Source organism: Primulina huaijiensis, chromosome 11, assembly GCF_012295235.1.
Source record: "Primulina huaijiensis isolate GDHJ02 chromosome 11, ASM1229523v2, whole genome shotgun sequence".
NCBI lineage: Eukaryota > Viridiplantae > Streptophyta > Magnoliopsida > Lamiales > Gesneriaceae > Primulina > Primulina huaijiensis.
The window spans coordinates 22,857,895-22,882,908 of NC_133316.1; the positions used below are offsets into that span (position 1 = coordinate 22,857,895).

The 25,014-nt window shown below is 33.2% G+C and overlaps 4 protein-coding genes across 12 annotated transcripts; 2 read left to right on the plus strand and 2 right to left on the minus strand.

Annotated features, from left to right (window-relative positions):
- The first annotated feature begins 3,686 nt into the window (after positions 1–3,686).
- On the plus strand, positions 3,687–6,122 carry LOC140988951 (indole-3-acetic acid-amido synthetase GH3.6-like). The gene is made up of 3 exons (XM_073458068.1): positions 3,687–4,114; positions 4,325–5,262; positions 5,355–6,122. The coding sequence occupies exons 1-3, from the start codon at positions 3,798–3,800 to the stop codon at positions 5,927–5,929; spliced, it is 1,830 nt and encodes a 609-aa protein (XP_073314169.1). The 5' UTR covers positions 3,687–3,797; the 3' UTR covers positions 5,930–6,122.
- Positions 6,123–11,528: 5,406 nt separating this feature from the next.
- LOC140987100 (gluconokinase-like) lies at positions 11,529–13,998 on the minus strand. Of its 7 annotated transcripts, XM_073455497.1 has the most exons (6): positions 13,912–13,972; positions 13,145–13,224; positions 12,989–13,053; positions 12,741–12,783; positions 12,079–12,158; positions 11,529–11,996 (listed from the first exon to the last, which is right to left on the minus strand). In XM_073455497.1, exons 3-6 carry the CDS (start codon positions 13,002–13,004, stop codon positions 11,590–11,592), a joined length of 546 nt encoding a protein of 181 aa, XP_073311598.1. In that variant the 5' UTR covers positions 13,005–13,053; positions 13,145–13,224; positions 13,912–13,972; the 3' UTR covers positions 11,529–11,589. The 7 variants fall into 7 exon arrangements, with proteins under 7 accessions (XP_073311598.1, XP_073311597.1, XP_073311595.1 ...); XM_073455496.1 differs by lacking the exon at positions 13,145–13,224 and having other exon boundaries at positions 13,912–13,998; XM_073455494.1 differs by lacking the exon at positions 13,145–13,224 and having other exon boundaries at positions 12,989–13,067; positions 13,912–13,928.
- A 2,685-nt stretch (positions 13,999–16,683) lies between these two features.
- On the plus strand, positions 16,684–17,744 carry LOC140988111 (uncharacterized). Of its 2 annotated transcripts, none has more exons than XM_073457044.1 (3): positions 16,684–17,228; positions 17,310–17,369; positions 17,535–17,744. In XM_073457044.1, exons 1-3 carry the CDS (start codon positions 16,790–16,792, stop codon positions 17,585–17,587), a joined length of 552 nt encoding a protein of 183 aa, XP_073313145.1. In that variant the 5' UTR covers positions 16,684–16,789; the 3' UTR covers positions 17,588–17,744. The 2 variants fall into 2 exon arrangements, with proteins under 2 accessions (XP_073313145.1, XP_073313146.1); XM_073457045.1 differs by having other exon boundaries at positions 17,316–17,369.
- Positions 17,745–20,730: 2,986 nt separating this feature from the next.
- LOC140988954 (mRNA cap guanine-N(7) methyltransferase 1-like) lies at positions 20,731–24,542 on the minus strand. 2 transcript variants are annotated; one of them, XM_073458072.1, is made up of 13 exons: positions 24,240–24,542; positions 23,604–23,734; positions 23,340–23,408; positions 23,178–23,249; positions 22,861–22,962; positions 22,398–22,454; positions 22,006–22,144; positions 21,723–21,787; positions 21,597–21,647; positions 21,429–21,491; positions 21,193–21,316; positions 21,042–21,103; positions 20,731–20,960 (listed from the first exon to the last, which is right to left on the minus strand). In XM_073458072.1, exons 1-13 carry the CDS (start codon positions 24,316–24,318, stop codon positions 20,859–20,861), a joined length of 1,116 nt encoding a protein of 371 aa, XP_073314173.1. In that variant the 5' UTR covers positions 24,319–24,542; the 3' UTR covers positions 20,731–20,858. The 2 variants fall into 2 exon arrangements, with proteins under 2 accessions (XP_073314173.1, XP_073314172.1); XM_073458071.1 differs by having other exon boundaries at positions 23,604–23,743; positions 24,240–24,541.
- Positions 24,543–25,014: the final 472 nt, after the last annotated feature.

The window sequence follows — 25,014 nt, forward strand, 5'->3', positions numbered from 1 at the left end:
ACAAGAGTATTTAATATTTAATACCTTCAAAAATATGGAGTTAAAACAATATTGAAGTTGTTCTCTTCATTTTTTCTTAATTTAACTTATTATGGCTAACTAAATCAAATCAACATTATCGACGCTAAATAATTGTTACGTTAATCCAATAAACCTCGAACAATTATAATTATTCCAAAACAATTCTCGAAGTTAACATTTAACAATCCTAAGGCATAATACATTTAAATATAACATTTTTACAGCAAGTTAGAAAATCTCATTTACAAAATTCTGAATTTTTCAAAAATTCCTACAAAATTTCATAAATTTGCATTTATATTTTCTATAACATCTAAACATCCAAATAATAAATAATCAACACTAAAAATCGAAAACCCCCAATATAAAATCTGAAAATTCGAAATAATGACCAAATAAATTCCGAAAAATTATCAATACCTCAAATCGGCTCAAATATAGTACATAGAATCATCAATTTAACATATATCAATTATTAGAATTCAAAAGAACCAAAATACCCAAATTTCGAAACACTAAAATCTGAAATTACCTTTAAAATTCAAAATCTAACTTTAAACAACAAGAGCGATATGTAGTAAGTCTAATATTAAGATTTTATCACGATTTCCGGTAAAAACGACGACCGATGGACAACGGCCGATTTCAAGACGAAAAAAACTTCGAAAATTTGGTGTTAAAAGAAAGTTTATGTTGCGGGTTTTTTGAATATACAATCGATTTTGAAAATCGAAGACCGACGTTGAAGCTACAATCATTCCAAGTAATGAAAATTGTGATGGCTTGAGGGAGAAGAACGGAAATGCCATAGGAGTGCATATAGTGAATAAGAGAGAGAAAATGGATTGGGGCTAATCAACAAAATTTTTAAAATAAAACATACCTATTATTTTTTAAAAAAAATTTAGGTGGGGCTAGAGCCCAACCTAGCCCCCAACCTAGCTCCGCCCTTGCAAATGAGCCTAAAGAATATGTTGAATATGAAATTTTTATGCATACAGTTAACTTATGCAATTATATATTCTTCTGTTTGTTGATTTTTTTGGTCTGTAAATATAACTTATATGGAGGAGGAACGGAACGAGTGGTTGAATGATAAATGCTTTAGTTGTGAAATGGTGGGATTTTTTGTTTCTTATTATACTGAGAATTCGATATTTTGTGTGTGTTTTAATTTTTATGCTGACTTTTTGTCCTTAGCCAAAAGTTGACGAGTCAAAACCTTTTGCCGTACGGCGTTACGGTAAACAAGTGTGAATAATTAAACTTATTAGTTCATCCTACCCAAAAAGAAGAAATATATATATATATAAAACTTTTACTTGGATTAATTCTAACAAAAAACGAGGACAGGCGGAGACCAAGTAGGTTAAGAATGATGCGTGCATGGCGTCATGTCGCACAGTCGTCTAGTCTTGAACTCCGGAGCCCGAATTTGTGGGATGTACCCTTAATTACAAAAAATATATTTTATTGACATATATTAATAAACTAAATCAATTCAACTTCCTATATATCATGTTGTCTGAATTCAAGATATTTTGTTTTTGCATTGACTTTCCATTTTGTTATATTTATTTTTAGCTTGCTTACCTTAAACTCCCCGCAAAAGATGTCTTGATTAAAATAAAAACTAAACAAGACATAAAGATAGTACGAGTAAAAGTAGCTAGATATAGATCGAACAAATGTATTCATTAGATTTATCCGAGTAAAAGTAGAAGATATATATATGTAATTAGTGTCATTAATAAGTTGCATTAATACTAGTGAACATGCATGTATCTGTATGTGTTCGCACCAATAATTGGCGCAAAGTTTGTTGACAACATCAAGCTTTTGGGTACAATAATGTACAACTAGTGGTGAATGCTTATGCTACGTTGAATAAACACATCTTCTCAAATTGGATTAAATAATGTGATATTTTTTTTAGTGAATTATATCATACGAAAGGTGTTTTTGCAATAATCGTAAAGATTACGTAGTTAGTTAATAAAATAAAACTATTGAATTCATTAATGTGTCTCTCTTTGGGTTTTTATTTTCTTTTTCTTCAATTGGATTTTTTTAAAAAAACAAAAACAAAAATGAGAATTTGATTTCAACATCGTGTGAAAGATCATGTCTAGTGATGCAATCGGTTGCTTTTTTGGACGATATTGGAATTGGGTGTGGTATGCATACAAGCGTATAAATTTGAACATGATATCTTGAAAGTCGTTCGTGCGATTTCTTCTTCTATCTTCTTATTTGCCCCACATATATATGTGTCCTCCTCACTTTCTTTTACAATATTTTCACGCAATGCAAAATCTATTTATTTTGTATTTTGCATTCTACGCATATACCTCATGTATACGACGAGGTCGATCCTGAATATAACACTAAATTAAAACGTTAAAATTTTTGTAATTAAAAAAAAAATCATAATGAATTGTGTATTTTCTTTCCTTCACTCGGACGAGATTTCGAATTGAGTACCGAAGTCCGAGTTTAAGACTCAAAATAATAATAATAATAATAATAATAATAATAATAATAATTACAGTTGTCAAGAATGGTGTCCAGCTGTTGCTTACCTTGCTAACCCACGAGAAATTGATGGTGAAAACCGTTACAAGTCCGAAAGCCGTTAAAGTAAGCCAGTTTTTATGTTACCGGGAAACGAAGCCAGTTTAATCGCTGCCTCCGTGTGGAGAAACACCCGTAGTACAGGCATGCATGTAACATGAATTCCCACACCGCGGGATAATCGGGAATTGCCGGTCGACTTCCACTGGACGTTGATCCCGAACCGGATTTCCATCTACGTACGAGTAACGACAACCGCAATACGCGCACACCACCTTCCTAGGAATTAGCAGCATCCCAATTTTTATTTATTTTTTGTTTCAACATTTCCCCAAGTACTTTAATTAATTACTAGAAAATATAATACCACAAGATGGATAATTCAAACTGCTAATACCAATAATATATATACATATATATATATATATAGTAGAAAATCTCTGTCAGTGCTTCTAATTAGTAGCGAAATAGAATAATATCGAGATGGGTACGGGTGAATATATATGAAGAAATGGACACTGAGAAACAAACGAAGACAAAGTGAAGTGATTTATTTATGTGGCATGACTTGGCACAATCGCCCAAAGAATTTTTGTAAATTGTGTCTAATCAGTTTGCTTCCTCATTCCACACTTTGATTATATTTTATTCCAATTCAAATCTTAATTCTTTAATTAACTTTATTTCAAAAGGAGATTGGATAAGATTTCAAGCCTACAAAGTTATATTACAATGTCGTTTTTTTTATTACACTAAATTATACTAACTATATACTTTTTACTAAATAAAATGCGTAATGTAGCGCTTACTTAATACAAACCAAATAAAAACCAATTTCATATTTGTTTTCCCTATAATTTGTTCACAATAATTAAAATTGAAATTTTACATGTATCAAATTATTTGTTTCCCCCTAGTAGAAGTCTTGCGTGACAATAGAATGACAGACTTGCCACCAATTCCTATCAAAATTCACGATAAAGCCATCATATTTTATTTTAGCTTCCTAAAATGCTATGAAGTGGACCACACCCTTTCCCCTTGCTCACTTCTATATAAAGCCTCATCTTCCACCTCTTTCTTCCCACCTCCATAGCTGCGTTTCTCTCTATTTCTCTCTAGCTAGTTCTCCATCTCACTCAATATAGATTAACAGAGTTCCTCTTTCTTGGCCTGTGCAAATTTTTTTTGGAGAACCAATCATGCCTGAAGCACCAAAACAAACCACCACTGAGTACAGTTTGGCAGATAACAACAAGAAAAAGATGGAGTTTATTGAAGAAGTGACCGAGAATGCCGATGATGTCCAGAAACGGGTCCTCTCTGAAATTCTCTCCAGGAATGCCCATGTTGAGTACCTCAACAGGCATGGACTCAACGGGCTTATTGATCGAGAGGCTTTCAAGAAAATCATTCCTGTTATCTCTTACGAGGACGTTCTGCCTGATATTAACCGCATCGCCAATGGCGATAAGTCTCCCATTCTCTGCTCGGAGCCTATCTCTGAATTCTTGACAAGGTTTGAGTGCCTTTATTTTTAATAGTAATTATGGTAAAATACGCACTTTACACTTTCAGTTCTCATATGTTTTGAGTTTATATGAAATATATATATAGACGGTCATTAATCTTGCATGTGGCTTTTTACTGTTCCTTCTCCTTTTCGTGTTTTAAAGTTTGGGATGCAAAGGGTTGATTTTTTCTTCTTTTTTTCTAATTTAATATGCAGTTCTGGGACATCTGCTGGGGAAAGAAAAATGATGCCTACAATTGAGGAAGAACTAGGGAGGAGGTCTTTGCTTTACAGCCTTTTGATGCCTGTGATGAGCCAGTTTGTTCCAGGCTTGGACAAAGGCAAAGGGATGTATTTCCTGTTTATAAAATGCGAGACCAAGACCCCAAGTGGCCTTCTGGCTCGCCCCGTTTTAACCAGTTACTACAAGAGTTCCCATTTCAAAGACAGACCCTACGATCCCTACACAAACTACACCAGCCCAAATGAAACAATTCTCTGCCAAGATTCCTACCAAAGCATGTATTCCCAAATGCTTTGTGGTCTTATTCAAAACAAGGAAGTCCTCCGGGTTGGGGCGGTCTTCGCCTCCGGCTTCATCCGTGCTATCCGGTTCTTGGAGAAGCACTACACCCTTCTTTGCAATGATATTAGAATCGGGACTCTTAACTCCATAATCACTGATCCATCTGTGAGAGAGGCAGTGCTAAGGACCCTAAAGCCGGACCCGAAGCTGGCGGATTTCATCGAGTCCGAATGTGGGAAGGGGTCCTGGCTGGGTATCATCACTAAACTGTGGCCTAACACGAAGTATATCGACGTTATTGTGACTGGGACCATGTCACAGTACATTCCGACTCTTGATTACTACAGCAATGGTCTACCCCTCGTCTGCACGATGTATGCTTCCTCAGAGTGTTATTTTGGTGTCAATCTGGACCCTCTTTGCAAGCCAAGCGATGTATCCTACACCCTCATTCCAACCATGGCCTATTTCGAGTTTTTGCCTGTGCATCGAAACAATTGTCCCTCCAATGGTATTAATTCCATGGCAATGCAGAAATCCCTTGATGAGAAAGAACAGCGAGAACTGGTTGACTTAGTTGATGTTAAACTTGGACAAGAATATGAACTGGTTGTTACCACTTATGCAGGTATTTTTTTTGTTGTTAAAAGTCCTTCATTATAATAATGGGGTTCGATTATTTTGACGGTGTTTGACTCAATTTTGATCCTCAAATCCCAGGGCTTTACAGGTACAGAGTCGGGGATGTGCTTCGTGTGACTGGATTCAAGAACAATGCACCGCAGTTCAGCTTCATATGCCGTAAAAACGTTGTCTTGAGCATCGATTCTGATAAAACGGATGAAGTAGAGCTCCATAACGCGGTGAAAAATGCTACGACACATTTGATTCCATTCGATGCACGCCTCACCGAGTACACGAGCTATGCAGACACGACAAAAGTTCCAGGCCACTATGTCTTGTACTGGGAGCTTAGCCAAAATGGATCGACCCCAATTCCTCCATCAGTTTTTGAAGACTGCTGCTTCACCATTGAAGAGTCCCTTGATTCAGTGTATCGCCAGAACCGAGTATACGAGGCAATCGGGCCACTTGAGATCAAAGTCGTGGAAGCCGGAACATTCGATAAGCTCATGGATTATGCCATTAGCCTCGGTGCTTCAATTAACCAGTACAAAACACCCCGCTGCGTGAAATTTGCACCAATTCTTGAGCTTCTAAACTCCAGGGTTGTGCGTTGCTATTTCAGTCCTAAGTGCCCCAAATTTAATGCCCAATGGAGCAACAAAAATTGAAGAGGAAACCAAAAGAACTGTTTTTGTGATCATGTTAGCGTTAGAATTTCATCCTCTCCCTCCCCTTCCCCTATTTAGATTTATGATCATGTTCTTTAAACGCTGTTTATTAAGGTAGAAACTTGATTAATTAGAAGGTCTGTACAAAAACAGTTCCATGTTTCAAGAAAGTCTCTCTTTCTTTATAAGCCAATGGCCCTTGACATATTTTATGGGACTTTGTTTTCTTATTTCCAGCCAGGATTCCTGCTCACTGAACTCTCATGGGATGTGTGCTAAAACTGTGACACTAAATCCCACCTGCTTTTATTAATAACCTTTTTTTTACAATTGGAAATTAAAAGCTAACACACTTTATGTCAAACAATTAGCCAAGCGTCGATTTCCAAATTTGAATTCTTTATATCTAAATAAAAAAAAAGAATAATATATTTGAAAAAAATTACCAGTCTTTGACTTATCCATCAAATCTTGATTTTTATATATTTTTTATTTTTTTGGAATCGATTTTGGTTTTTGCTTGCACGTTAAATATAGTAGAATTTAATACTGGTTTTTGCGATATTTAGTTTTGATTACTTTGCCATTGGCTCATGTGGACATCGACTAGCCTCTTATTTTAATATATGTATTTATATGATCAATAATGTAAAATGTAAAGTCTAGCTAAACAATGTGACAGAATTACAAGAATCCATTTAGTATAGTCTTTGTGTGTGTGTGTGTTGCGTGTTAGAAAATTTGGAGTTAATAATTTATGAGAGAAATTGTATGATTTTAAATGATTTGTGAGATATTTTATATTTTATTATATAATATTTAGGGTAATATTAGTATAACATAATAATATGGTATTTAATAAAGCGGTAAAAAATTGAATAATTGATGTTTTATCAAATTAAATATTAAACCTCTTTTTATAAATCAACTGCGAAATATAATTCTTGATTATGCCGAAGATGTGTTTGGGGGGAATATATTCTTGGAGAATAAATAGCATAATCCTTATATTTGTTTTGACGATATGAAAAAAGACGTTTAAAATGAATCCGTGAATAGAGAAAATATCGTATACACACACACACACACATATTACAATTATTATTTCGATATAATGTGATTTTAAATATTAAAAATATAAGTATTATAATAATTTAAAAAAGTCGTGGTAAATGCAGTGCTATTTATATTATTATATATTTAATTTATAATCACGTCATTGAGACTTATCTTTAAGATTTGACTTCGGAAAAATAGGAAATGAAAACTATGACAAGACAACACTTAATTTTTTAATAGTCTTCTTAACAAAGTCTATCGCGCGTACCTAAATAAATAAAAAGTCATTATTACAATAATTCTTCATAAAATTATTTTAAACATAGTTTTGTTTTCACAAAATAATTCAGTTCTTCTGTGTACAAATTTACATTGGAAAAATTATGTAGCTGAAAATATTTGGATATTCAGGAACACATGTAGCTTTTAAGGAACCATTTTTTATTCAATTAAATTTATGTTCGTTGAATAAAAAATATATGTTATTTAAAATATAAATTATTAAATTATCGATTAATAAATACTTGATTAAATTAATTTATATTTTCCCATAGAGTAAGTCTCTTATGATACGGTTTCACGAATCTTTATCTGTGATATGGGTCAACCCTATCGATATTCACAATAAAAAATAATACTCTTAGTATAAAAAGTAATATTTTTTCAAAGATGACCCAAATAAGAGATTCGACCCACGAAATTGATCTGTGAGACCGTCTCACAAGAGTTTTTGTGTTTCTCGTAATAGCAAAACCTATATTTTAGCTTTCAAAAAAAAATTATAAGATTTCTTCTTTTTCTTTTATGTTCTAGCTCTCACAGATTTGAAATCTGTTTTAAGCCCTAGTTAAGCTTGCAGCCAAAGGACCAGCAATCAATATTGTCCATAAATAAAAGGAATAAAAACCCTAAGCCAGAAACAAATTATTCCACTTTCTCAGTACCGATTGAAAGGTACGTACGTCCACAATTACATGCAGGCAGGTACGGCATGGCCGGCGATATGGCCGGGGAAAAGGGTCACACATTTATTCCATCTCAGGGACAAAGAAACTGAGATAGGACAATTATTTGGCTTCGCAGGCAATAATTTAGATCATATTGAGTACGGGATAAGATAATACGAAATTTTTCAGAACCTGCTCCCCATTTTTGCCTCTGCAGAAAGCAGCAAAACAAAACATTTCTGCAGTTTTGTTCAGAAAACGGCAAAATGCCCATTGGAAACACAGAAGAAATGGAACAGCTACGTGCTTTTTCCATTAAGAATTAAAGCAAGGATGTGGTATTGAAAAAGCGGTAAAAGATTTTTCGAAAAACAATAATAGAGAGACGGGTGTTTTCCAATTATTTGGATGGATAGTTCGTAAAAGTTTTTACTTTATTTTGTTTGCTTTAGTGAAGTGGGTTCGTTGTTTTACAAGGACTGCGAATTATCATGCATATTTGTCTTCTTCATGATTTGCTTGCTGATTTTCTCCAGCATTTTACAGACTCTTCAAATTGGTGGCCAATTTTGTCTCGGTCACTTCAGATTAAGCATCATCGAGTCGGTTCGCAAATTTTTCGAACTCGTTCAATAAATATTTGATTTGTATTCAAATTTATTGAATTCGAGTCGAACTCGAACAAGTTTGAACTTTTTTCCGAACTGAACTCAACTCAAAATTATTTGTTCGATTGTTCGCGAGCCTTAATATTTTATTAATATAATCTAATTACGTATTTTATATATATATATATATATATATATATTATTCTAACAATAGCTCTAACAACTCGCGAATAGATTCGAAGATTTCGAGTCGAACTCAAACTCAAACTTCCTTTCGAGCTGAACTCGAGAAAAAAAAAAAACCGAGCTTCGAATCCAGCTCGAACTCGAATATACTTAATTCGAAACAAATTCAAACATTAAAATTTTCCTATTATTTAACTCGATCCGGTTCGTTTATACCCCTATTTCATAAGCTACTTAAATTATATTTTCATCAAGAATTTCGTCCTCTTCCCTATTTTCATTGAATTTGTCTCTCTCTCTCTCCAATTTACAATCATTTTTCGCATTTAAAGAACATCGATCATATCATACTTAATAAATACTAGTATAATGATGCATGTATTGTGTGCTTGTACTATAATTCATCTTGTATATATTTAAATGAGGGTCAAAATATAATTAAAAATAATAATATAGATAATATAGATTGTACAACGGTCGTTTAATTGATTTGATGAAATTTTATAGATAAATAATATTATGTTTGTTAAAATATTTGAATATGAAGTGAAATAATATCGCAAAAAGAATAAAATATTTGATTTGATTGATTAAAGTTAAGATAAGATAATAAAATTCTACTTTTATTCTTTTCAATAATTAATTAATATAATAAATAGAGAAAGAATAATATAGTAATTTTGTATTCAGTTATTTGATTAATGACATTTGATGAGATTGAGACAATTAGAGGCTTTATAATAGATTTTAGATTTCTTATTATGAAAATAATAATTATATTCAATGTTTTGTGACGGTATAATTCAGATTCCGAGACTATATTCCATATAATCATTAATACACCTCATTAAATACTCGATGTAGTTAGTTGTACTTCCATACTACTAATTAATACAAATAATGACCACTTGCAACTAATTTGGACAGTTCCTTTTTATTCAGTGGTGGAATCCTTGAATTCGACCGGATACATTCTTTTTTTATGACCTAGANATTGTATTACTAGTGTTTTTGATGCGTGTATATGTATAGTCGATTTTTATACGATCTTTTTGAAAACTAGACGTATTACCCCTTCAAATGGCTCGGAATCGATAAAAATCATTGAAATTCGTGTAGATGGAAAATACCTTCCACATGAAAATTATGTTGATTATCCTTAGAATGGAAATCACAATAATTAGAAATCAATTAATTTAGTAATGGTGAAAATGCTTCAAAAGCGACTGAAAGGACTAAACAGAGAAGAGGTGGAAAAATTTAAAGTATGAAAATGAGAGTGAGTTATACTTTATGGAGACAATGACTGTGACTGACGGAGACGGCGAATATTGGCATGAACCGACGGTGCTAATGTCATCTCGCTTAAACTGCTAGCTGACAATATAATTTTATGGATAATTAATCATGGGATTTGCTTAAACAATAACTAATTCATGATCACGTACGTCTTAATTATTTTTTTAGCATGTTCTAAATTCCATTACTATGTTTAGAGAATTGGGTTGGCGAAGAAATTAAATTCAAGAGTAGAATAATTTAAACTGACGAACGTAGAATTTGGGGCTGTATAAATAAGAAGAAGTACGTAGAGTACCAAACCAAGTGTATCTTGTCTTAATTAGGATCCGGCAAGTAAGGGAGAAATTAAATTTCGTAAAAAATATGATTTTCCTCTATATCTTAAATCTTACAAATTTAAAACACACACACACACATATATATATATATAAAGCATCGGGAAGAAACGATCTCTCCAACACATAAATGGCTTGGATCAGTGTTGATCAGTATGGTAACAAATGGGACATTGGATCTAACATGTGTGTAATAAACAGCAGCTGGGATTGATTTTACCCGAAAGATGGAGTTTTTTTTAGATTACAGATGGCTGGGGAACGTGTGATTATTTTGATTAAGTGAATAAAAAGAGAGGCGAGGAACATATCGACCAAGTCTAATCGGAAAAATAATCACGTGAAACAGCGGTGAAGGGAGGCCCATATATAATTTGGACGTGTGAGGAGGCACACACTCACCTCACACGTACGTGTCTGCTCCTGACAAGACACTTAGTATCAGCACGTGTGGACCCTTGGCGAAAGGAATGTTGACTTTGACCCCACCCGCACGTGAGGAAATATCTCACCTTGTTTGCCTGTCGGGCATGTGTTTTTAATTCATTTTGGGTGGTGGAGATTTCGAGTGGATAGGGCGTTTGACAAGACTTGTAATATGTACACAGAAAACCAGAATAACATAGCAAATAATGTTATTCAAAGGTGAACTTTTGTTTATTGCCCACTTGACTTGAGCAGTCATGTATTTGGCCCTTCATCATCAGGAATGTATTCAGTTGAGATCAAATAATTTACAACTAAATTTTATATTATATGAAACCCACTTGCACATTGCATATTTCGAAGTACTAATTCATGATATAATATAATCGAGTGTAAACAGTATAGCAACAGCGTAGATTTTACGATGATGCCCGGTGCTACAGCCACCACAAACACTTGACCAACAACTGGAATATATGTGAGGAAAAAAATACTGGTTTTTTGTTAGATGATGATGTTTCCACATACAAACTATATGCCGTATAACAGCCCATCAAGTGCGGCCTGCTTTTTAACCGGCCCAGAAATTACTATCACTAGGCCCAGAAATTTTTCTGACTTCGGTGGCTCTTCCATTCAATACAGTAGATACCACAGCATGACTTTCTCGTGCTCACATCCGACATGAGTGGCGGAAAATAAATGTAAGGAATTTTTTTTAAAAAAAAAACAGATGAAGATGAAGATGCATAATTTTTATATGTTGTCACCTCGTCGAATTTTGAATGTAGGTGAAATTATGAACCGATTAAAGTTTGTATGTTTTTTAGAGTTGTCTGGGGATCTTGTGAAGCATCAACTCTGAGGATTCCTTCGGATTCATCAATCTGAAGCAAATCCAACTGAGATTCCAAGAGTTTAGCAGGCATGAAGTGCTGCCCCTCTGCTGCTCTTTTCTCGAGTCGAGCACCAAGAATCCCAGCCCCAACTTCTAACAAAACAAATTTTACGCTGCACATGTAAGAACCTCGTACATATCTTGCATCTGCGTGTCTAAGAATTTCTCTGTATGACTCCTTTAAAGCAGAGCATCCAAGAATTACAGTTCCACCATTTACCGAACGTGCTATTAAGGCATCACGAAGAGTTTCGATCCAAGGGATTCGGTCGTCATCTGTCAAAGGGATCCCATTTTTCATCTTATCTGCTTTGTTAAACAGATTGGCTTATTTTTTATACAATAGAAAACCGCAGAATCTTCAGGCAAAATGCAGAAGTGAATCTACCTTTGTTGGACTGAGGATGATAATCATCGGCGTCAATAAAGCAGCCATTTAGAGATTTTGCCAGCATCTCACCAATTGTTCTGCAGAAGAGATGACATAATACACCGGCAGCATTGTAATAAGTAACAAAACATTGGTGGAAATAAGGATATTGAACTCAATCAAATTTTTAACTGGTTGGTAATGCAAAATTGATTTACTCATCCAGCCATCTATTAGGATGAGAGTTAAGCTACCGTGTCTTAATACTATGCAAATGCCTTACTTAGGCAAGAGCATATTGAACCTTGCATTCTTGAAGTCACAAACTCGATATAGTTCAATGATCATTATCCATGTTGACGACTCGGTAATTTTCCCAAGTTGTAAAACTCAAGGTCAATGACGACAAGTGAATGGGTGCAGTCAAAATTAAACAAAATGAAGGAAAAGCAACAGCTGAAAATGAATTAAGGTCATTAACAAGTAAAGTTATGTTTGTAGCTAAGGCAGGAATAGGTGTCTCAACACCTTGTTATTCAAGATATGGTGTATTAGTTAAGAGTAGTATAATGCGGGTGTATAAAGACACAAGGTAATCATTTTATCCCAAAAAATCATTTGAAATCTGACATATAGAAAAGATGAGAAACATGGAATCAATAGATGAACTTTAAACTTACGATTTTCCGACACCACTGACTCCCATGATCACAATAGCTACTCCTGCCAAAAGGTAGTACATTGGTCATGAGATAAAAGGATTCCATGACATTAGTAGAGAAATTGCATATACTGGTATGATCAAACAAACTAGATCTCGTATTCCAAATATTGTTAACATATCATATTACTACATGGTTTTGTGACAAGCATTGTTGCAGCATTGACTTCAGCATACATCGAGGAAACAAAAGTGTGTGGGAGATACCTGTATCAGATGCCATTTCTCTATAGAAGAGTTGACCTCTCGAGTTTAGAAGCGATGAATATTACCTGTAGAATGATATCTACAAGCTCGTCAATTTTTTTGCCAATCCTTCTAAATCGCAAGCAGCTATCCGCGAATCAAAAAAATTAAAAATACCAGATTTTCCCTGATACTTGAAAATTTATCAAGTCCTCGCAAAACAAGAACAGACAGCAGCCCTCCACGAATTGGAGAACCTAATAGTAAGATTGTCTAGAAATAACAAGAGAGATTCTGGTAACTAAAGATCAAGAGGAACGGATACAAAGAGGAATCATTTGTCTAAAATAAGTCTGATAACTGCTAAGGGAAAAAAATAAGATACATAATTCTAAGAAATTTTTAAAACTAAACTTGCAGATTCCAAGTTGTGAATCAAGATAAACGTGTATAAGTTGTGAGTGGACATGTATACCCAACTATGTGAAACCATATTTTATAAGATAGCCAATAGACATTGGAGGTTATGAATACAAACACTGGGACCCTTGGGTGTTCATATGACTACAAAATCTTGAACTTCTGTTCAGGAAATGAGCAGGGTCCTTTCTTCTCAAGGAAATTAGTATGAGATGAAAAAATTGTAAGTCAGACTCCCCTTGTATTCCACAGAAGAACCAAAAATAAAAACTTTGCAAGCAAAAAAAAAAAATCGATCGCTTCCCTTCTTACATCATTGAAATTGAATTACTAAATCCCGATAAGATCAAGAATAACAGATACTAACAGCACCACAATCAATATGTTTTAGGCATCAGAAAGAATATCATGATCAACGTCATAGGATCAAAAAGAAAGAAATTAATACCTATAAAGGCTCCTGTAAGATGAATCGAAATTGCAATAAATAAATAAAAGACAAGTCAAGCACAATTAAATTTTACCCTTCAACTGCCCAGGAAAACAGTGAATTTGTGTTGCTGCGCTTCTTCCAATCCTTTAATATATCAGGTAGTATTGACCATTTAGCTATATCACGAGCACATGATGTTTGGGCTAAAGCTTCCTTATTATTAATAATTGGGCCTCGTCCAGTATTATAAGCCCGTTAGCTGCTTAGTTTAGATCTGTTGTTGATTGAATCCGATCCTTAGCATCCATGCAAGCAAATAAATAATCATCTTCTTCAATTCCATACACAACAAACATTTAATTTCACCATTAAAGGAAGCATGTGCTGTGTCGGCTGCTGCTCTGCTACAAACAAACATGTTAGTTGGGTACATTGATATTTGACTGATGATCAACTTCTTCAAAACTAACTGATCCATTTAATTCATCAACATGGGAGATGTTTTAAGGTTCTTACAACAACAGCGTGTAAGGAAGGCCCTGTGATCTTCACTCAAATAAATATTATGTTAGGCCATCTATTTAATGTCTTGCATAACTTTGCCAACAATTCGTGGGAAAAATCATAATTTCATGCACTAATTTATAAAATCATGTTTCCCCACTTTAGCATTAATATGTGTGAGAGAGACCCCATGGCTTTTGTAATAAACACATATCTATATGCTAGCGGGATAGACAATTATGGTAATTTAATTAAATGGTGACGGTCTTTTTCATACCCATCTGACCATTTTCAATGATTGCCGTCCAGCTTTGGAACATTGTACTATTTACTCGTTGAATAAACAAATATATCATTTTCAAAAAATAAAATAAACAAATCAAATTATAATAATTATTATTATTTAAATTGACTCCCTGAAGAAGATGCAAATCGCAAACATACTATACAATCTCACCTCAGATAATATTAGCATTTTCTTATATCTTTCAACCCCATGTCGAGTACTTAAACCTCAAAGAGATGAGTGAGTTTCTTTTCTTTCTTTTTATCTTTTCAAATCTTTTTCAAGTGAACTACGGAAAGCATAAATTACATGATAATTATTTTTCTCTACTTTTTTCTACGAATTCTAATATTTATTTTTATTTAATTGTTACGGCCACATAGTATTATATTAGTTTTTCAAATTTTAAATTTATAGCATCATAATAAAATTATTTTAAATATGTGTAGGTCTTATGTGAGACAATCTCAAGAATCTATATCTATGAGACGGGTCGACCTGACATCATGCTTAAATTAAAAAAGAGTATTTTTGGTATAAAATATAATATTCTTTATATATTGAATCGGATATGAGACATGTTTCGTAAAATTGATTCGCTAACACATAAGTTTATGAGTTTAAATATTATACCCAACATAATTATTTGGCCTATCGAAACAAAACGTTGGACCATGTTATGAACAAGCAACCGGTTCTTAACTTAAAGTGATTCCAAGCATCGTAACCTGGAAAAAGTTGGAACACAAAAATCTGAAACCGGAAGAGAAAATTAAACGGTTCCAGTAGGCCTCATTTTGTAAAAGTTATTCTACATTTACGTTCATATTTGTACGTCAAATCTTATATTATAAAAATTCAATTTGTCAAAATTTCAATATATATTAAATGCAAAATCTCACAAAAATAAATATAGTGAGGTAGCTTTTAAAATTATCCATTTTGTAAATATCACCGAAAACAGGTCACGAATCGAAGTGTCCGCTACTGCATGCTTCAACCGATGGCGTAACGGAAAATGACACCCCAAATTGACGCCTTTTATTTTTGGAATAAATCATAATTCAAATTCCTGATATTATAATAATATAATTAGTAAATGATTACATTTGACTTTCGGGGTACGGTACCGGACGTTACAATGTGAGTCTTATGACCGAATTACCCTTGTCGGAAATTGGTGTGTCCTTTTCACCTCCACGTACCAGAAGCTTTTGTAATTGTCTGAATTTACGAGGGGCACACATGGAATATGATCTTTCTGCCCTTGCAGGAAGGGTCAGGTGTCTTGGTGCTAAGGATATATGACTCTTGGAAAGGATTGTTGTGGTCATCATGGGCAAATTGGCTTGTCGTCAAATAGAGAAAATTAAATGCTTCTCAAAATTACATATATTTATTTACATAAATTTTATGTAATTTCAGCTTTTACAGTAATGACAGGGTTCTAATTATTTTAATTTTTATTTGTTCATTTTATGTAATTTTAATGATTTTACCGTGGTGCAACGCAAAGGGGAAGTCGTTGGTTTCACTTTCGGACCTACTTAATATGCCTAACAAAATTAGTCATGTTTGGTTGTGACTTTAAATAGGATAAACAAAGGCGCTATCATTTCTCTTTTATCCAATTTGAACCAAACATTGTATTTAAACCATGCATGTAAATAAGCAAATAAAATCCCATAAATATCTACTGATCCCTCATATTAGTCTGACCATTAAAACGTAATTTCTTTGTTAATATGTTCCGACAGGTATCATTGTCGCGTCGCACAACAATCCGGGCCCCTACAATTAATTCATTGTTTTGGTCCCCACCAACTGAGGAGATCCCAAAGCAACTCTTGCATATTCTACACAAAATCAAATATATCACTCCCCGATAGCTTTTTTTAATATAAATTTTCGATGATATCCTAAAGATAGACTATGAGTCCCATGATCACCATAACTATGTAGATGTAGATTATTTTAATTATTTTTTTTAATATATTTATATTGATCACATAATAATTTAGGGATTGAGGGGTAATTTAGTATAATAACAAGCAGCATAAACTTCCTTTTTTAAACAAGCTTGCTACTTTCCAAACTCCCTTACTAAACCACTCCTTAAACCCCTCGATTGTTCTCTTTCCTTATCTTTTTCGCAGTATTATTACTTTATTATTCATCCATGGCGTCCACCCATACTCTCCCCCTTTATCTCTTCTTCTTCTTCTTCTTCATCATCTTCCTCGCTCTCCCACTCTGCCACTCCTCATCCATACACGAACTCCTCAAGTCCATGGGACTGCCGGCCGGCCTCATACCCAAGCAAATCAAGTCCTACACTTTCTCGGGATCCGGCCTCCTCGAAGTGTTTCTTGACGGCCCGTGCCTGACCAAGTTCGACACCATGGCATTCTACGAGAGCGAGGTGCGAGCTAACCTCACCTACGGTAGCCTCACCGGCGTTCAGGGTTTCTCTCAGGAAGAGCTCTTTCTATGGCTTCCGGTCAAAGACATCATCGTCGATGATCCCAACTCCGGGCTTATACTTTTCGACATCGGGCTTGCGCACAAACAACTTTCTTTATCACTCTTCGAAGATCCACCCGATTGCAGCACAGATGGTGGGTTCTTTCCCTTTATTTTGTTTATGTTTTAAGCAGTAAAGTTAAACTTTTTGTTTAATCGGGGATGCCGTTGCTTAGTTGCAGAAATTGCTGTTTCAAATATTAGCCATTGTGTCAACTTTCATAGAAATGCTAATGGTAATCCGTTCTTTTGAATTCCAGAAATTAGTAATTATTCTTCCATTTAAAGAAAAACCCGAAATTATTCTCATTAATTACGGTGGATTATCGATCGCTTTAAATAATAAACGACAAGGATGATAAAAACAGTACTGAATCTTTTTCTTGGCTTATGTAACGCAGACGACGGACTGAAGAAGATGGTCGGAGAAGAGAGAGGATCTATCTGCAGCTGAAAGATGAAGCTCTTAAGAAACGGGTGGCTACTATTTTTGTAATGTTTGTATATGTTAATATATATTATATAAACCTGCATGTTACATTGTAGTGTAAAAATTTCGGAATCAGATCTCCTGATTAAATGAGAAAATTATAATCTTCTGGATTTTGTTCCGTTTGGCTTAAATTTTTTTAGATAAGATTTGGACGAAGCCAAGATTATTGGTCACATTTTTCTTCTTTAGTATGTATTTTGTGACGATCATATTCAAACTAATTGAATTTGTTTTTGGTGTGTGCGATTTCAAATTACAATCTCACTTTTATATTTTTCAAGAGGTTCAATTTAAGACAGAAAAACATTTTCCTCTCTGCATATATGCAACACATGTCTAATAAAATAATGAAATATAGATAAAATAATAACTCATAATTTTTTTTAGCTATTATATTTTGCAATCAAGGAAAAGAAAAGAAACTTTTGAGTTTTTTCTTAATAATAATAAAATGTTTAAAAAAAAAACCCAACTCAATAATCATTGAAGTTCAAATAAGTGGGTTTTAATAAATTCAAATTAAATTATTTAAAATATAATGATAACAAAAAAACTAAAATTATTTATGAGGTGAATGGATTTGGATTCAAATATGCTATAGAAATGGGATGAGTTTTACTTGAAAAGAAATAAGCTAAAAAAGGGGGGTCCCAATGTTCACGGGTTGGGTTGGATTCATTTGCAGGCATTGGATTCTTTTGTTGAATATTATTAGGAAGGTCCTATAATTAAATAAGATGTACATAATAAATTAATTAAAATGATTGTGATTTTATGTAGATGGGTCCCGCACGTGGCCTATGACAGCGGCATTTACGGCTCATTGGTCTCCCTCCTTCGTCCGTTGCCTCCTTGGATTATTTTTTTGTCCTTTGGAGGATTTCGCAACTAAAAACATACATACAATTACAAAATATGTCCACAGGATTGACAGATTTGAAATGATTCCAAAATATAAATTTGAAATTTATAAATTCCAATGTTTAGAAAGAAAAAAAAGATTACAATTTAAATTCACATTGACCGAGGATTTCGATTAGAAATAAATCTAATAAGTAGATTGTGTCAAGTTATAATAAAATGTATAATGAGTCCAAGTATCGATCTCACAGAGACTAATATTTAATTACTAGAATTTTTATCATTTTAACTTAAGCCAGACAAAATAAATAAAATATGATATATGGATTAATAATCTAAACTATTAAATAAAATAATGACAATTAAAAACGATGAATTCAAATATCAAAGAGGGATTTAACTTCAAATAAGAAATTAAAACATACAACGGTACCGAGCTCTACTATGTTGACACATGTCAACATTATTTAATTATTGACCATCTGTCAACATTATTTAATTTTTGATAATCACGATGAAATGCTCAATTTATTTGTTAAATGATTCTTCGAGTTAATAAACATTTTTAAATATAACAGTCTAATTATTTCTAATTGAATTTAATTAGATCTGAATGTCATTAAATATTTATGAAATTTCAGTTTTCACCTAAACCGCATACTGAAATCGAATACTATTTCTAGTCAGTTTAACCATGTATTGATAACGTTTTTGTTGCTATATTTAACCAATCGTGTCCCGATGCGTGATTATCAACAAACAAGTAAATAGGCGATCAGACTATTAACAAGAAATATTAAGTCAACATCGATCAATAATTCAAATCAAGAAAAATAATATATTGAAAATAAACTAAATATCAAACAAAGTATTGTTTGGACTTATTGTGATATTAGTCTAAAAAAAATGATTGTGTACAATCAAAACAAAGAAATACACAATGTTTGAATTCATAAGAATAAAATCTATGAAGGAATAAGAAAATCTCAACGTAGTTATCGCAATTCCTTCTTTAAAGTTGTCTTCCTCATATCTCTTAAATTCTTAATTCCTTCTTCCTCCAAGTTATTGAGAGAAACTTGTCTATTTGTTATCTCTCCTCCCTTTCATTGTTCACGTTTAGTGTTCTCTTCTTCACTTCTATAATGTTCTCTCCTTTTATATCAACTTAATGAAACTGATGCCCAAAAATATTTGAAGATCATGTTAAGTTCAAATTATAGATAAGATTGTAGAGATTTTTAGTTTTACAAGGTGAGACTTCATCTTTATCAAGATTTGTCCATATTTTCTTCCAAAAATGTTAGATTCTCACGTTAATAAAATATAATAATATTTTATTTATTTTCTTTTGATATTTTGTTGTCTTTGGAGTCTTGTACAATCATCTAATATTCAAAACTAGGATTGTTTCCTCTTTTGTTAAAATCTATAAATAATATCAAATTAAATCAAATAAGCACGATATAAACACGAAAATTAAATCCCTAAAATTCTATAAGATTTGGCCTTATCACACACCTTACTCATTTACACACTAATAATATAACTTGATTATTTAATGAACTTGAAATTCTTTTTAATTACCATAAAATATTATATAAAAATGTAAGAAATGTTTCGAAGTTTATGATATTACGTCTCTAAACAACAAAAATACATTTGAAATCAAAAGATTTAAAATTCATCGATCCAAATACAACTTTCATGTTTTGTTAGTGTTTGTTCATTACGTTTTTCAACTTTTGCGGTGTTGGTAGGCTCACAACTGTGGGTGGGAGCCATGATACATACGATGAGGGTTTCAGTTAATGATAATTTTTTAGTTAAACATATTTAACACCAAATAGATTTAATGAACATCTTACATTATGTTTTAATATTCTCTCTTTACTTTGTGTAATGATCAGGTCAAGATTTGATCATTTGAACGATCACGACATGTTTCTAAACCATACGTCCTTCGTTTGTAACGATTAGATCTCGAACTCATGTTGCAAGAGATAAACACAAATCGACATTTCATAATTTCATTACTTTTTACAGTCGTGATTTATCAATGCTCAAGCATTATTATCAAAAGCCCAAAAAAATAAAAAAGATAATCCGAAATATCAAAGCTCAAATCTTTTAACCACCATCATATTTGGCACATTTGATAGACGGACTGAATGGTAATAAGCTGCAGAAAAAAGAGGCAGCTTATTCCAATTTCTACAAAACTGATTTGGAAACATTTAATCACAAATTTAAATTGAGTATAAATTATAGTTTGCAGGCTTCATTAGCCTTTTCTAAGACGAAGAAATCCTCCATGTTTTATTCCACTGAGATTATGGCAAGTGAATCTTTAAAAAGAATAATCATAGAATTAAACCTCATCGCTGATGTGCATAATATCCTGCTTCAACAGATGCATTTTACCTTTGTCCCGTCTGCGACTACTCGTTCGGGTTTGTTCTGGCTCCCCTCGCTGAAAGAAAGACAGGCAACGTAATGGTAGATAATTACAGTTTTACATCTACTATTGATTTATGAGTATAATTTTGTTCACCTTTTTCAAGACAAAGGCGGAATATAAGTAGGCCACCTCCCATTCATCCTGTGATAACGTACCTGTAGCCAAGATTAAAAGTATATTGTTTCCGGCGGGAAAGTAAATGGTATGTTTGGATGTTAGTTGTAAATGTAAAATTAGAACTCACTTTGGTCTTCTTTCCCGTCACCCAGAGCACCGAGTCTTCGCATGAGCTCAATATATTCGGGTGTCTTCAAGTATTCATCCACAAATGCGTGTGAGTTTTTGACAAAAACCAACTCGAATCCATACTGCAGGATTTAAAATATGTTTTAAAGGCGTAAAAAGAAGATTTTTTTGGAGCTGAAAAGAAATACCAACACGTAATTCGACAGACTAATCCATTAGAAAAAAAATTAAGACCTCTTCGGCCAATGATTTGAACAGATCAAAAGGGACAATCCATTCGGGACAATCAACGGCATCCTGCGAAAGAATTCAGCCTATTATAATGATGAAAGGACTAGATTCTGCTTCACAATTAGAGTACTTAAAAAGTTATCAATAAAATCGTGGCAAAGATTAAAATACCTCTAGGTGGAACTTGTACTTGATTCCGAAGGGACTTGAAGATTTAAATTTCTAGAACAAGCAAAAATGGAAAAACCAATCAATAATCAACATGGTGTTTCGATTGTATTTTTCTGATAAATTCACCTTATTTTCGAATTCTTCGTCAAAACGTATCCAGTACACGCTATTACCAAAAGCCAGTCCATCAGCTGCATAGAATGTTGAAAGGTCTGTTAACAAAATGTCCACTTCAAACTTGCTCACCATGGTCATTTAAATCACACCAAGTGAGAATTTAAAATATAGGGTAACACATTTAAGTTCTGTAATAACTTGAACACACATCGACAATAAGATCAAATATTTATGAGATATTTGCTTGCAAGTTAGGTGCACGCAAAAAAAAACAACTTTGCACAAATCAAACCTTCTCTGAGCTTTTTTATGATAACATTTGCATCTGGCATTGTTCCGATGAAGATGCCCCCAGGTCGAAGTAAAGCTGTTACATTAGCCAAGGCTCGCCGCGCACGTGCCTCAGTAGACCACGAGTAATGCAAAGCAAACTGCACTATTTCAACTCTTGACACTTTAAATTCACATAAACACATTTAATATTATAATTTACAATTATCATTTGTAAAAGAGGAAAGTTATCAAGGTTTTCAGATCCTTTCGTTTAAATGGAGGTAATATTCAAGCTCACAGTTTAAGAAACACTTAATTATTTTCTTACAGGAAAATATGTGGGAGCGGAGATAGGAAGTTGGCTTGAATAAAATTATTTAATAACAGGGGCATAGGAAGTAACTTCCTCACCTGGCAGCTGCAGATATCAAAAGGAGCATCATCTGCCAAAACCTTATCCAGTCGAACCTACAATATAAAGAGATGGATCACTCGAAACGATAACATGCATAGCTTAATTGCAAATCTAGTAACCTCAGCTATGTTGACATTGTCCTTGGCCATAAGCTATCGACTTATTAACAATATAATTTTGATCTAATGTGTACAGATATTAAGAAATGGTCCACTTAAAATTCAAGATATTACATATTGCAGAGCGAGCGCTTGCCCACGAACCAAAAAATTATTGCTCATAATAACGGTATGACCCCAATATTTTAAACTATAAAATAGCCCACGCGCTACATTTAAATCGTACGTCACACATGCAGCCATGCTTGCTGCTATCAACAAGTATGGTAATCAATTACATATGTGTTTAGTAGCATCTATATGTGAAAATCAACTCTTAAATCAGCTACTCGCTATCTACCTCGTAGCAGTCTCCACATAAGAGCCTGGCAGGAAAGGAGAACTTCTTGCGGCGCTGGTGATGGTCTGCATCACCATTATATCGTGTGCGGCAATCTTCTATCTGTTATCAAAGCAGGGATCATGACATCAAATAGATGATAATCGATGAATATTTAGCAATATTGACATCACTTTTGTTAACCTATGAATCTACCAAGAAACTACAGAAATTTAACCAAGAATATAAAAATAAAAGGGTAGATATCATACCTTAATATTAAAAGAAAACATTCCCAAAATAGTTAAAACACCAAATTAAATAATAGAAAAACATACCGAACCATCAGCAATATCAATACCAACATAATAACCAATATTTGCCTTGTCCCATTTGATAAGGTCACCACCCTGGTAAAAATATAAGACAAGAAAATATCAGGAGGAAAACGTAAGTACGCATAATTCAAATAATCTCATAATATTCAGCTAATTCACTACCTTTCCACACGCCAAATCAAGAACCGCATCCCCCTTTTTTGTGTATAGCTGAACCAAGACACTCTTTATCTGTTGAATAAAACGGGCGATGAGAAGAGGAACAACACTAGCTCTCTTGTTTCAAGCTTTGCATTGGATTACAAAAACAGATAACTTGATTAGAGTTGCTACATTAGCTCTGAATCAATTCATGCGATAACTTAAAAAACGGTAAAACATATCAACGACCACAAATGAAGAGGACAATTCGAGATCAACAAATACCCAGTTGTTTAGTTTCTTCAAGTGGATAATAGGGCTCGCTTCACGTTCTTCTAATGTCTGATTCGATCTTGCACTGTAATGATCAGCAACTTTCCTCGCAAATATCTTAGTGCTTTCATCCTCTAAAAATTCTGTATCCCCTAAACAACAAATGTAAAATGAAATGCTGACCAAATATGCTTCTAATTCCTATGCCCAAAAGAAAAAGAATGATGCAAAAACAAATAAAAATAAACCCTCAGCTTAACTCCAGCATCTGTTGAGCTTAATTTTTTTTATATTGGATAGCCAACACTAACCCAAAAAATAAATAACATGCCAGAAAATTTATCAATTATTCTCACTACCCCAAGCTCAATTTACTATTATCAGCAGCCAAAAATTTGAAAACGTTCCGAACTTTCTTATAACCAGGAATCCAATTAAAATCAAATTAAGAGAACACCATAAATTTTACGTAATTACCTTTTTTCTTGAAAGAAAAGATGAACTTTGGGTGAGTCTCGAATAAAAAGAAAACCAAACGAATTGAGCACAACCCAAAAAGATTACACAATCACTAATTTTTTAGGAGCTTTTGGACGGTGCTCAATCCTTCAATCTAATTCGAAACAAATAACCAAAAAAACGAAATACCTTCGGGGTTGTATTTAAATTTAAATTGAGGAGGTCCAAGAAGACCCGACGACGAAGATTCATCGTATCCACGTTTCATGTGTATAAATATCAATGAGAACTATATGCAGTGTATCGATCCGAAAAACTAGAACTAATTCAGTAACTGGGCAAAAAAATCCTGCAGGGTTTTGTGTGCTGTGAAAACTGGAAACAAGATTCCAAGAAAATAATTTATCCTTGTTGTGCGGCAGAATGATTTGACGAAGGAAAATAAGGAACATGCGGGGAAACGCCAGGTGCAATAGCGAGATGAGAGAGAGGGGCATTTTAAGTTTAATTGAATATTTACAAAAATATTAATTATTTTTTAAAATTGTTTTTGTAAAAAACAGGGCCGGGGTTTCTGCATTTAATTGTTTAACCCGGCCTCTTTGATTTATTATATATATATATAAAAAATTCTTATATTTTGATAAATATTATTTTTTTCATTATTTAATTGTAAAAAACTAATAATAAATCATATGAAAAAATTAATAATAATAATAGTGATAATGTTAAGATTTTTAAGATTATAAATTAACAATAACATTGAAGCTTAGGTTTATAAGTTGCAGGTAGAATCGATTTAATTTTCAAAAATTAAATTCAATTATTTTGGTTAGCATCCAAATTAACCAAAATCTTGAAAAGAAAAAAGAAAAAGAGTTTTTACAACTAAGAGGCAGTGGTTTGAATTAAAAAGAAATGAGACGGGGTTTGAAGCCAAGGTATGAAACCCATTAAAAAAAAT